At 33.4% G+C, this 14,947-nt stretch overlaps 1 protein-coding gene across 1 annotated transcript in view; it reads right to left on the bottom strand.

Moving 5' to 3' along the window:
• LOC129265993 (uncharacterized) overlaps nucleotides 1–12,345 on the bottom strand; it is a 38,016-nt gene extending 25,671 nt beyond the window's left edge. Inside the window, exon 1 of the mRNA XM_054903887.2 lies at nucleotides 12,237–12,345. Within this exon, the coding sequence (XP_054759862.2) occupies nucleotides 12,237–12,345 (109 nt within the window). The remainder of the gene's footprint in view (nucleotides 1–12,236) is intronic.
• Nucleotides 12,346–14,947: the final 2,602 nt, after the last annotated feature.

Here is a 14,947-nt window from a genome sequence, read left to right as displayed (position 1 = left end):
AACCTCAAAAACCTCATTACATCATCATTTTAATTTTCAAAATACTGAGAGATAAATTTCCAACATATTTTTCATAACACCATACTCACTAAGAACATAAATGGTTTGGAAAGGGCAGAGGGGTCACTGGGTTTTCCAGCCTTAAAAAAAAAGCTCTAGACTCATTCTAAAGGGGAAGTTTATCCTGAAAAAAAAATGTAAAAATAGTACCATAAAAATAACATTGCTGAAGGTTTGAGGAAGATCCTTCAAGGATTTAAAAATGATTAGAATTATTATTTTTTTTTACATCATATATGAGCAGTTTTCCCCATATATCGTGAAGTAATAAATCAACAAAATTTATGCATTTTAATATGGGGCAGCTGCCGGTACATGTATGATGTCACAAATAAAAAACTTAAAATTTAATAACTTTCTTAATCTTGGATGGATTTTTCTCTAAGCTTCGTCAATATTCTTTATAATTTTTCTGGTATTTTTACATCATTACCATTTTACCATTCATACAAATTAGGGCAATTTGTAGGGGGGTGAGTGGTGTAATTGTAACTAGATAGAAAAAATTATTCAAGACCCAAGAAATGATGAAAACCTCAAAAACCTCATTACATCATCATTTTAATTTTCAAAATACTGAGAGATAAATTTCCAACATATTTTTCATAACACCATACTCACTAAGAACATAAATGGTTTGGAAAGGGCAGAGGGGTCACTGGGTTTTCCAGCCTTAAAAAAAGCTCTAGACCCATTCTAAAGGGGAAGTTTATCCTGAAAAAAAAATGTAAAAATAGTACCATAAAAATAACATTGCTGAAGGTTTGAGGAAGATCCTTCAAGGATTTAAAAATGATTAGAATTATTTTTTTTTTTTACATCATATATGAGCAGTTTTCCCCATATATCGTGAAGTAATAAATCAACAAAATTTATGCATTTTAATATGGGGCAGCTGCCGGTACATGTATGATGTCACAAATAAAAAACTTAAAATTTAATAACTTTCTTAATCTTGGATGGATTTTTCTCTAAGCTTCGTCAATATTCTTTATAATTTTTCTGGTATTTTTACAACAAATTTTTCATCAAGGTGAAAAATCTAGATAGGATTCATCCATTTCCACTCTTTCATTTTTAAAGTGTTTGACACAAACTATCAGAATTTTGCCCCAAGTAGCATCCTGGACCAACCACACATAAAATGACATTATGTTGTTTGTCTTGAGTCTTAATTCACTTTGATGTCACAAATTTGTTTGCAAAACTCATTATGCTGATTTTTTTCAGGTGATGATGATGATGACATTGATGATCTTCATGATATAATGAATTGATGATGATGATGCTGATGATGATGCTGCTGCTGATGAATTGATGATGATGCTGATGATGATGAATATGATGATGCTGCTGATGATGATGATGTTGTCGATGATGACATGGCATAAGCTGATGTTGATTATGCTGATGCTGATCATGATAAATAATAGTGATGATGATGCTGCTGATGATGATGGTCCTAATAATAATGTTAATAAGACAATTCATATGCATGCAAGCATGTTTTTCTTCAAGATGCAGACTTTTCGAACAGAATAGCATTTAAATGCCAGGTAAATCCCCACCCCCAAAGAAAACACTCAAGACATGGACTGATGTCAAACTAATGATACTTACAACCAGCATCGCTTACAAAGAAGAAAGAATCTACTTGACAACTTTCTGCAAAATTATGAATTTAGTACAGAGTTTGGCTTTGTAAAGCTCAAACAAGTATTGATTCAGAAAAGTAGGGCAGATCATCACCCCCCACTGGGGATGATATGTGGCAGCAGAGGCCCAACCTTACTGGCTAGCCTAACCCTTATACCCCTTTCATAAACCCAATTATGCGGCTAATAGCAGCATAATTTGGTCGTAAAATCGGAGGAGGACCAGAGTTATCTGCATTATTTTGATGCTGCAATTATCCGCATTAATAGCAGCATCAGGACAAGATTTTGAGTTTATGAACGTATTTCCAAATAATGCAGATAATTGCCATGGTGCGGTCACAAGGTCACCCTTTTCCAACACAACCGCATCGGAGGGGGCGTGTCCAGTTGTCATGACGATTATCCGCCTTATTCAGGACGGGCGCTCGTAAAAATAATGCAGATAATTTTCGGAGTTTGTGAACGCAATTTTTCTTGAATTATCCGCATTACTATTAGGCGGCTAATTGGAGGATAGGTTTATGAAAGGGGTATTAGAAAAGACTCATCGACTTCACTAGACACTAGTTCTAAACCAAATATGAAAGTGGTACAAGATTTATCCTGTATACTGCACCTCATTTTACATTCTACCCACATGATTCATGAAACCATAAACATTTCAATTTGTGTTAGGGTTGACTGGTGAGAAATATTATTCCATTCATTGAGGTTAATGACACAAAAAAGAAATCAAGTTAAAAGCACTTGTTAGAATTATTTGACTTTGATAATGTCTGAGCTGCAGGGTCCCATATTTGTCACCCATGCCCGTGATATGCTTCACAATCAAAGCCGTGAAAGATTGCACTCGAAAATCATCATTTAGTGCTTCAAAATGGAGATTAAGAAAGTGATTATAGAGACACAGCTCCGGTTATTCCATAAACTAACATGTGTTACAATTAATCTCCCCTGGAGGTAAATTAAATGATGGTTTTTCAGAGACAAATATCTTGAAAGTGTCTGCACAAATTTGATATTTTTTCTTGATCTTTCCTATACTCTTCAAATGATTTTAAAAGATTTTTTGTTTTTGCTTTATAACTTATAAAGTTATATGTACATTGTAGGCCTAGAGAACACATGTCGACCTTCAACATATCCTGCCTAAATTCTGTAATAAACCTACTCTTCCTTCAGACAGTTGACTATCCTTTTCTGCTTATAACATTTTCCATTGCAAGGCATTGATTATTAAAGTGTACAGGGAGCATAGCGAGCTTAGACTTTGGGGCTTATCCTATGAGAGAACGTGCATATACCACAATATCCTCAGCTTTCAAGTATTTGTCGTTATTACCTGTTCTATTTTTGCCCTTTTTATTTGTCCAATGTTGAAAGGCTAATCCCACTGTAAAAATCACACAGAAAGCAGTCAGGGCAGAGATTTAATTCTCTACAGTATAAAGGTCCTTTGACAGAACTAAGCCAAATCTTTTTCTTTCATTGAGCTCTGGGCTCCTGTGTGGATGTATTCACACCTAAGCTGAAGCATGAAAATACCTGTACATCACAAGAGACTGCTAAGGCTTTAAATCACCCTAAAATTATTTCCAATTCATACCTGTCTATAATAGATAGGCCAAACTCTCATATTAATAAGCCAGCAACCAAAGTTTGCCATTCATCTAACAAAGGATATTCATCATCCTTATCTCACATAATTATACAACCTTTTCATTATGGGCTTTGACCTATTTGTTAAAAAATCCCTGAAATCTTTAATAAAAGAAATCCTTGCAAATGATTCTTGAGATTTTTAAATTTAAATTTGCAGATATTTTGTTTCAGGGATATATGCAGGAACTTTGGTTTTGAAAAACTCTGGCAAAATACCTTGGGGCCCCATTTCATAAAGAGTACCAACAATTGTACTTACTACCATGGTAACAGCTAGGGCACAGCAGCCAATCACAATTAAAAAAAATCCATGGAAATTACAATACTGGCAAATTTACAACAATTTTAAGCCTATATAAAACGGATTCCAGGTAGTTTGGTTCAGGGATGTTGCAGAACTTTGCTTTCAACTCTGGCAAAATACCCGATAAGAAAATATTAAGGTATATTTTGTAATGAGACATGTGTGAAACATCCATATCAACAAATTGGGCAGAGGACAATAATACACCTCTGAATAGAAGGGAGGTGTAGAAAAGAAGCGACTGAGAAGTATACAAAACCATCTTGCCTTGCCAGGGGATAAATCTAGGAACACTAAAGAAATCTTCCCCCTTTTCCCTTCTGGCTCCTTCAAGCTTTCAATGTTTTCATTGTGCATCATTCAGGTAATTCTTGCATTTCCAGTCATGTATCCGCACTAAGATGTAACCTTCTTTATCTTTCTTCTCTCCTTTGGCTCCGATATCCTTTGTGCCTCATTTCTGCCTTGGAGATGTTATTATCATGTCAAAAATTAGAATGTATACCGTATACTTTGTGACAGATCATGGCATGGAAATTACTTGTACATCTAAATGATGAGAAATTAACAAGACTTTCTTGTATGAAAATAAAATTATTTGCACCTCATTTAATAATACAGATGAATTTTGAAGGGGTATCTATTAAGAAATTGATTTCTGATGGAAAATGACTAGGTTAATGGCTTGCCTTGTAATGAGCATGTCATTCTGCTAACAGACAGACTATTAATTCATATAATTATTCACATATCTACATGTATTTATCTATCTACCTATCTACCTATCTACCTGTCTACCTACCTATTTATCTATCTATATATCTATCTACCTATCTATCTCTATATCTATCTACCTATCTATTTATCTATCTAGTAACTATCTATTTACTTGTTCATAATTAAATTTCTTTGGGGCCCATTTGTGCCGGTAGGCGATCTGTTTGAGAATAATTGGCCCGAATTCACAAAGTTGGTTTTGAAAACCCACGTTGAAAACCCACGTTGAGTCCATGGTTTGTGAGAACATGGAGGTAGAAAGAAATGAGTTTGTAATATATATCATTTCACAAAACTTACAAGTTTCTTAATGTGTCTGCTTTAAACTCTGGGATCTACAACTCATAGATTTAGTGGATCATTTATTTAAAACTTTTAGTCAGTCAAGAACTCAGGAGCATTGCCATTTTGGAAGACTAGTCACAGGTAATGTAGAATAAATTCTCCATCATGGAATTGAACAGTCCAACCCCACAAGGTGGGAAAACAAGACTTTTAATGATGATGATGACTGAAACTAGTCATTCTTTGTATTAGGCCGATCTTTGTATGTTTCTTTAAATAAATTTTATATAAATTCATTGTCTACATGGAAAGCACTGAACAGGATTCTCAATGCCTGATCTCAAAATGGTGAATGCAACAACCGAAATCGGAGCATTCCTAGTAACCTCGCAAAAATACCCCTTCAAAAAAGCAAGGTAAAGGATTACAGTGTCCTTCAAGTCTTCAAACATTCAAAACTCATGCCATTTCGAAGGATGTTTTGGAGACAATTTTAATGATGGAGCTGCTGCACTACAAAGAGAATAATTGTTGGTGATGAATGTTGAAAACATCTGTACTCAATAGAAAAGATGAGGTAAAAATATCCTAAAATTAAGAATAAAGGGTTATTATTAGGCTAAACCAGGAAGAAAAGGCGAGTTAGAGACATACACATTCACGAGGTGAGAGAAGGAATGCAAATGTTAGAGAGAGAGGCACAGTCTGAAAGCTTACAAATAAACAAGTTACAAATTCCTCAAATGAAAATAACAACAATCCCATTTTTGGGGTGTCATCCAGCACTGTCTTCAGCATACTTTCAATCAATTCATTCTATCATTATGTAATTGAGAAGATGTTTCACTATAAAACCCAGACTTGCTGTAAGCTATATTGATCTACATGTAGAAGAAATATAACTATCCAAGTCTGCAAACAGAGTTAAATATTTAAATCTAAAGGAAACAAAAATAGAAAAAATAGGTGGCAACTGACATTATGACATGAGCTCAGAGAATGCATCACTGTTTACCTAATGTGTTAGAATTCATCAATTTCATGTCTTCATCCTGTTTTAGAATATACAAATATTTGCAAAAATAATTTCCCTTATATTAATAACATAACATTTCACATGATTGTAGGGTAGTGTGTCCCTTTAACAATTAATATGAGCAGATTATAGAGCTGAGATGAGGAAGGAACAAAGAGTAGGAATCATCTAAATTCTACAAGTTTCAAGTATCCTCTTTCAAAATCTACTTACCACGAAATGGTAAAAAAAAAGGGATTAAAAAGTCTGCATTAAGAAGTTTGAAAAGACAAGGAAGTGTGAAAACATTGTAATGCAACTATCTTCCAAGTTCTCTAAAAAGATTAAAAACCCAGCTTCACATGAGGCGCCGAATGTACCAATATTATATAGAACAATTATTTGTTATATAATCATTATTTATTAAATAATAACTATTATTTATATATAATTTACATTTTATTTGTAAATAACTACTATTATATAAAATATAATTTTTAATTATTTATACATAATTCCAAGTAATACTTCATTATTTGTAAATAATAATAGTTCGACATTCCATTATTTATAAATAATGATTATTTGTTTTTCATTATTTATAAATAATGATTATTTGTTTTTCATTATTTATAAATAATGATTATTTGTTTTTCATTATTTACAAATAATGATTATTTGTTTTTCATTATTTATAAATAATGATTATTTGTTTTTCATTATTTATATATAATGATTATTTGTTTTTCATTATTTACAAATAATGATTATTTGTTTTTCATTATTTATAAATAATGATTATTTGTTTTTCATTATTTATAAATAATGATTATTTGTTTTTCATTATTTATAAATAATGATTATTTGTTTTTCATTATTTATAAATAATGATTATTTGTTTTTCATTATTTACAAATAATGATTATTTGTTTTTCATTATTTATAAATAATGATTATTTGTTTTTCATTATTTATATATAATGATTATTTGTTTTTCATTATTTACAAATAATGATTATTTGTTTTTCATTATTTATAAATAATGATTATTTGTTTTTCATTATTTATAAATAATGATTATTTGTCTTTCATTATTTATAAATAATGATTATTTGTTTTTCATTATTTACAAATAATGATTATTTGTTTTTCATTATTTATAAATAATGATTATTTGTTTTTCATTATTTATAAATAATTTGTTGAGTTTTCCATTATTTATAAATAATGATTATTTGTTAAATAATGAAAACGTCTACTTCATTATTTATAAATAATTTTTTCGAGTGCACCATTATTCTCATTATTTATAAATAATCATTATTTACTGTTCGAGTTTTCCATTATTTATAAATAAAGATTATTTGTTAAATAATGAAATATCTACTTCATTATTTATAAATAATAATTTTGTTTCAATATCCCATTATTTATAAATAATCATTATTTATAAACAATTTTTACAGTTTGCCATTATATACAAATAATCATTATTTATATACAAATAACCATTATTTATTAAATAATGCCATTATTTATTAAATAATGCCATTATTTATTAAATAATGGAAAACTCGCTATAACATGCAAATGTGGGACCGCCCATGATATGAATATTCATGATGCGATTTCCTTTTTCGTGATTTTTCTTCACAAATTTTTGTCCATTTCCTCTTCATAATGACATTTCTTGAAGCAATTTTCTAGGGATATGGTCTGATTGTAATATTCTTCATTTTCTATATAACTTCGTCTTCGTAGAAATATCAAAAAGTGTAATTTTATACGATTTTTCCTACAGTTCACAATCCCCATAGGCGCGCGTGTACGGTAGGGACAACCGGTGAATCGACGGAGTGCTCTTCATCGAAATACTACGTTGGTTGGTCCCCGGAAGTGGCGGGCGGAATTTAGCCCGAATCCTCGATGGAAGTCGATCAAGTGCATATGAGCTGAGAGAGTGAAATATCAGTGTACTTGTACAGGCCCTTCTACTTTTTATAAATATTTCTTGTTGCTTTTTTTGTTAAGTTAATTTTTCCTGGTGTAGAGATAAGTTTCAGTTCTAATAATGCACTTCAAATACATTTTGGAGTGTCTGTTTGAGGCGTTTGGGGCGATTTCACCCTGGCCCCAAAATGCTCGCAACGACAATACGGGGGCATGATGACCCCTAATTTTTTAAAAACTTATTTTTCTATTGTAAATTATCACAAAAATTCACCAAAAGTGTGCACGAAAGCCTTCGTATTTCACTTTTAAAACTCCAAAAAGTGCCCAAATGACAAGCTTGGTCGCTTCGCTGTGTCGCTTTCAACTTGAGAAAGTTTACGCGTCTGCTTCCCCCCCCCCCCCTCCTCCGAAAGAAATTCTGTATACGGCCATGCTCTAAAGAGCCTGGCACATTGATTTATGTATACTTCATTTTCATTATTTTTATCTCATTATCAACATGGCCTTACGCAGAATTTTTTCCGGGGGGGGGGGGGGGGGGGTGGGGGGAGCAGGACGCGCGTAAACTTTCTCATAAAAATCTTGAGAAAGCGAAGCGACCAAGCTTGTCATTTGAGCTTGGTCGCGTCGCTGTCTCGCTTTCAAGATTTTTTTGAGAAACTTTACGCGCGTCCTAGCTGCTCCCCCCCCCCCCCCCCCGGTAAAAATTCTGTGTAAGGCCATGATGATAATGTGATAAAAATAATGAAAATGAAAAGTACATATATGTGGCATATGCTCTTTTGAGCATGGCCGTTCACAGAATTTCTTTCGGGGGGTGGGGGCAGACGCGTGTAAACGTTCTCAGGTTGAAAGCGAGACAGCGAAGCGACAAAGCTTGTCATTTGGGCTTGGTCCCGTGGCTGTCTCGCTTTCACGATTTTTTTGAGAAAGTTTACGCGCGTCATGCTCCGGCCCCGGCCCCCCTGGAAAAAATTCTGCGTAAGGCCATGTTGATAATGAGATAAAAATAATGAAAATGAAAGTATACATAAATCAATGTGCCAGGCTCTTTAGAGCATGGCCGTATACAGAATTTCTTTCGGAGGAGGGGGGGGGGGGGCCAGACGCGTAAACGTTCTCAAGTTGAAAGCGACACAGCGAAGCGACCAAGCTTGTCATTTGGGCACTTTTTGGAGTTTTAAAAGTGAAATACGAAGGCTTTCGTGCACACTTTTGGTGAATTTTGTGGTAATTTTCAATAGAAAAATAAGTTTTTAAAAATTTAGGGGTCATCATGCCCCCGTATTGTCGTTGCGAGCATTTTGGGGCCAGGGTGAAATCGCCCCAAACGCCTCAAACAGACACTCCAAAATGTATTTGAAGTGCATTATTAGAACTGAAACTTATCTCTACACCAGGAAAAATTAACTTAACAAAAAAAGCAACAAGAAATATTTATAAAAAGTAGAAGGGCCTGTACAAGTACACTGATATTTCACTCTCTCAGCTCATATGCACTTGATCGACTTCCATCGAGGATTCGGGCTAAATTCCGCCCGCCACTTCCGGGGACCAACCAACGTAGTATTTCGATGAAGAGCACTCCGTCGATTCACCGGCTGTCCCTACCGTACACGCGCGCCTATGGGGATTGTGAACTGTAGGAAAAATCGTATAAAATTACACTTTTTGATATTTCTACGAAGACGAAGTTATATAGAAAATGAAGAATATTACAATCAGACCATATCCCTAGAAAATTGCTTCAAGAAATGTCATTATGAAGAGGAAATGGACAAAAATTTGTGAAGAAAAATCACGAAAAAGGAAATCGCATCATGAATATTCATATCATATCATAAATAATGGCATTATTTAATAAATAATGGTTATTTGTATATAAATAATGATTATTTGTATATAATGGCAAACTGTAAAAATTGTTTATAAATAATGATTATTTATAAATAATGGGATATTGAAACAAAATTATTATTTATAAATAATGAAGTAGATATTTCATTATTTAACAAATAATCTTTATTTATAAATAATGGAAAACTCGAACATTAAATAATGATTATTTATAAATAATGAGAATAATGGTGCACTCGAAAAAATTATTTATAAATAATGAAGTAGACGTTTTCATTATTTAACAAATAATCATTATTTATAAATAATGGAAAACTCAACAAATTATTTATAAATAATGAAAAACAAATAATCATTATTTATAAATAATGAAAAACAAATAATCATTATTTGTAAATAATGAAAAACAAATAATCATTATTTATAAATAATAAAAAACAAATAATCATTATTTATAAATAATGAAAAACAAATAATCATTATTTGTAAATAATGAAAAACAAATAATCATTATATATAAATAATGAAAAACAAATAATCATTATTTATAAATAATGAAAAACAAATAATCATTATTTGTAAATAATGAAAAACAAATAATCATTATTTATAAATAATGAAAAACAAATAATCATTATTTATAAATAATGAAAAACAAATAATCATTATTTATAAATAATGGAATGTCGAACTATTATTATTTACAAATAATGAAGTATTACTTGGAATTATATATAAATAATTAGAAATGATATTTTATATGATAGTAGTTATTTACAAATAAAATGTAAATTATATATAAATAATAGTTATTATTTAATAAATAATGATTATATAACAAATAATTGTTCTATATAATATTGGTACATTCGGCGCCTCATAGCTTCAATGAAAAATAAACTTTCAAAAGGCAAGTCCACATACTACATTCCCTGATGCATTTTCAGGTTGGTGTGGAACAAATTAAAAAAAATTATGTATTCTCCCATTTTTCCAGTCTATAAACTCTGACATTTAACTGTCTCATGGCACATAAATTTGTTTTGTGTTTATAGGCAACACCCCCCCCCCCCCCCCCTCCCGGAACCAGAACAAAAATGCAATTCCTTTGAAGTTTGGAAGCCTTATTGCATCATATTTTGCATGGTACGATTTCAATTTGGGGGATTCACAATACAGTGTGCCAGCCATCGGTTGCAACGGAAAGGCCAATTTCTAACTTTGGGGTTGACATCGCCGGTGCAGGCAGCGCACAGTGCTAGTATTCTAATGATTCACAAATGAAAACCGTGGCAAAAGCGGAGGAAAAATTCAACGACAACGGTCTTAATTTGGCAAAGAAATATATATTATGCCAAATTTTCCCCCACCTCCTAGACCCTGGTTGACAGCATATATGCAAGCCAGCCGAGTGGCATGCATGCAGTGCGCGCCACAGAGATTTATTTCAAGATGTCGACTTTTTCCCATGAGGCACTGCGAATATCGGCCTGTCCGCTACAACTGATAGGTGGGGCACCATATCGTGAATCCACCGAATTGGATGAACAAAAAACAAAAATTGGAAGTCCATCGCCTTTTTAAAAATGAGCAACTCTATAGGACATTGAAGATAATATATGCATTGCATTTTAGATAATAGTGTAAATGAAAAAAGTGTTCATGGAAATCTATGAAGATCTTGTCAATTCCTAAAATTAATCTTCAAATGTTACACTCCCCACCAGTAAAGTACAGGCTAAAATCTACAGGTCCTAGTACTAGGAGCTTTTCCCAACTCTTAGCGTTGAGTTTATAGGAATTTAAATTTCTTTGAGACAGACCCTCAGCATTTTCTAGAGTGTATTCTCTTTCTTCCCCCTGTGCACCTCAACAATGCCAGTAACACCCAGCTCCACACACTTATTTTATACTTCATTCCCAATCTTCACACAACCCACCAAAACTTCCTTAGCAACTTTTCTAGCTCTAACAACCCCTCGGAAGTGCCTGCATTCATTTCTACTGATACTAGCGATCTCCGACCTTAACGGAGGAAAGATATGTAAGAGAGAGATAAAACTTGTAATAAAAATAATTATTAAAAGCAGAAAAAAAATCAGATATGTAAACATATTAATAATAATTTGACAATAACAGAGTTATATTATTTGACGATTAAAGAGAGACCAACTGATAGATGGAGAAGGACAAAAAAATGGGGAAAAGATGAAATGAAAAGAGGATGAAAAGATGGGGAAAGAGAAGAATAAGAACAAAATAATTTGATTAATTTGATTGTAATCCCTGTGTTTTAATGTAATATCTTGTAATACTAATAATACCACCTATTTTCAAACAAATATGAACACATCTCCTTATGGATTCATAATCATTCAAAGATTAATATTTGATGCAAATATGCTTTGAATATGCAATTATTTGTTGTCAGTCTGCAATCTAAATATCATCAATTGATGATAAATTATTTCTTGAAGAGTAAGTTATCAACCAATCATAGCAATACACTCCACTTGCTGGGCACGGACTGTGTACAGATTTAATGGTAGGCTACGAACGCTGTCGCTCCCCGGTCGGATCGGGGTCTGTTCCGGCGAGTGGTTCGGCACTCCAATTTCAAAGGAGTCGTAACCAATGTAAACTATCGACTTTCTTTCAAACTTACCATCTTTTAGTCCTCGCATCAGAGCCGATTCTGTCCCCCAAAGTTTCTCGAAAGATCCACTAGGACTTCCAATGGAGTCTGAGCTATTATCGGAACCAGATAAATCCATGGCGACTTCCACCATCCAGTTGTAACTTCCTAAAATAAAACAACTTCACCTCTCCATGGTATCGGATCAGTGAAAGTTTTTCTTCAATCACTCTCCATATGCACTGCGCAGCGGGGCTTTGGCCTTATCAATCCAAAATCACTGCAAGCCAACTCCTTATTGACTTTCGAATTCGAAGAAGTTAGGTGATTTTCAAACTTCAAAGTGTCATGCATGTGATGAAAACTGTACATGAAATTACCGTTGATGGTATCTCAACGACACTAGTCTTTCACCACCGTTTGTATTTCGTTTTCGGCGACATCGAAAATTCGTGTTTCTGTAGTACTCCGGGGTGGTATTACTGTAGTAAGAGTATGGTTGATAATGTCAAGGAGCTTCTGAGGGGTTACCGTTCTGAGGTATATTCATCCTTCCTGAGATTCCATTCCTTACAACTGAAACTCAGATACTGTTAGCACAGCGCCACTTCTGGTAGAAGGACGCACATGCCTTACAGGTGGAATATAATATGCAACGCAACTCAAAATGTTTCGTCAATGTATCATTAGAAAAATGTAAAAAAAAAAAATAATAATAATAAAAATAAAAAAATCCCAAACTTAGTTCATTCAGGGAATTGAGCCGAGTCGACCAGATACATTTCCGTTAGATTTATAATTAGGCAGCCGTCTACTTATATCGCAGATATATTGGATATACCCTCATTCTAATTGTGGATATTGGGATATTGTGTACCCTAACATACATCCAAGAGATTGCCTATCAAGCCTGCATACCAGTGAAGCAAGTGAAAGTATTTCTTTCTTTCTTTCTTTAATCTTTCTTTCTTTCTCTCTTTCTTTCTTTCACTTTCTTTCTTTCTTCCTTTCTTCCTTCCTTTCTTTCTTTCTTTCTTTCTTTCTTTCTTTCTTTCTTTCTTTCTTTCTTTCTTTCTTTCTTTCTTTCTTTCTTTCTTTCTTTCTTTCTTTCTTTCTTTCTTTCTTTCTTTCTTTCTTTCTTTCTTTCTTTCTTTCTTTCTTTCTTTCTTTCTTTCTTTCTTTCTTTCTTTCTTCCTTCCTTCCTTCCTTCATTCCTTTCTTTCTTTCTTTCTCTCTCCCCCTCTTTCTTTCTTTCGTCTTTCATTCCTTCTTTTTTGTATCTTTCTTTCTTCCTTTAATTAACAAATTAACAAGCAGCGTATTGGAGCGGCTTCACCAACCCATCATTTACCAGTGATAAGGAAAAAATAATAGTTTGTGAAGCATTTTCCTTTCAGTAGAATCACATGATTATTACTTGATAATAGGCTTTTATTTGTTTTAAGATATCGGAGCATTGAAGTACAATGTGTAATGTTCCCGTTAAAATATTGGAACTGATAATACATTTATTTAAGTCTTAATATAAGTCTTTATTAATTTTTCTAAGTCGATACACGTCTTTTTATAACACTAATTACCTCAAATCGACCTAATAAATGTTCTAGTGATTGGAAAAGGTATTTCAGTCTTTTAAATGTCATTACCGCCCTTGTATATAACATCATAATAATCTGCCATAAGAGATATATACAGCTTTGTATTTAGTTTTATTTACAAATAACTGAATAAAACCACAATGGTAACTATCGTATATGTTTTTGAAAATGACGTATTTCGGCTATTCGCTACATATTCAGCAATGCTGATTGTAATGATGGCCCGGTATGTAGTATTACATGACGTGAAATTGATGCAGGGGGGAAACATCCCGTTCAACATTGGGTAAGTATCAAAATTATATGTATATAATATTTTGCTAATCGTGAAACGGAAACAAGTAAATCAATAAAAATCTGAAGTTCTGAACGTTATCTAATGAAGAAAATTATGATAACTTGTTTGGTATCGAGACAGCTCCTTGGCCCTGGCCTGGGAAGCGGGGGTCCTGGGAGTGATGCACCCAAAAAAATCCTTGGTGATGCTGCGTGCTGCGTGTGTTATTTTCCAGAGGCAGCACCCCCTGGAAATCTGGTAGGTATGATAAATGGCAGAAATGTAATGAAAATTGACAACATTTTGTAGGAAGAAGCGTATATGTGGGCACGTCGTGGTCTAGTGGTTCTGGCTCTCGCCTTTCAAAGTGAGGGTCTCTTGCCCCCCCCCCCAAAAAAAAAAAATCACGACCAAGGAAAAAAAGAGAAAAGGAAAGGTAGGAGGAGTAAATTATATTTTCTCATATTGTGTCAAAATCTATCACAAAATTTGATTTTTGTAGGCCTAATAAAGAATGTCAAAAATTTCGCTCACCTGCAACTTTTTTTTCTTTTACAAGTGCACAGCAAGTTACCAATAATGCCTATAGCATTTCCATTTATTTGAAGGCATGATAAAAGAGCATTGCACATTAAATGCCTTGCTCACAGGCATAGGTGCCGCGGCCGGGGATCGAACCCCGGACTTTTATGTACAGCCAGGCGCCTTAGACCACCCGGCCACGGCACCTCCACTTTTGATTAATTTTGCCCGATACGCCATATCTGACCCCCTCAGATTTTTTATTCATTACGCCACTGTTGGTGCTTACCCGACATAGCACCAAATAAAATGATATAATGAACTATACCATGTATACTGTCTGA

This window comes from Lytechinus pictus, chromosome 1, assembly GCF_037042905.1.
Source record: "Lytechinus pictus isolate F3 Inbred chromosome 1, Lp3.0, whole genome shotgun sequence".
Taxonomy (NCBI): Eukaryota; Metazoa; Echinodermata; class Echinoidea; order Temnopleuroida; family Toxopneustidae; genus Lytechinus; species Lytechinus pictus.
Note: the sequence above shows the minus strand (reverse complement) of the source record. Positions and strands in the feature narration are given on the sequence as shown.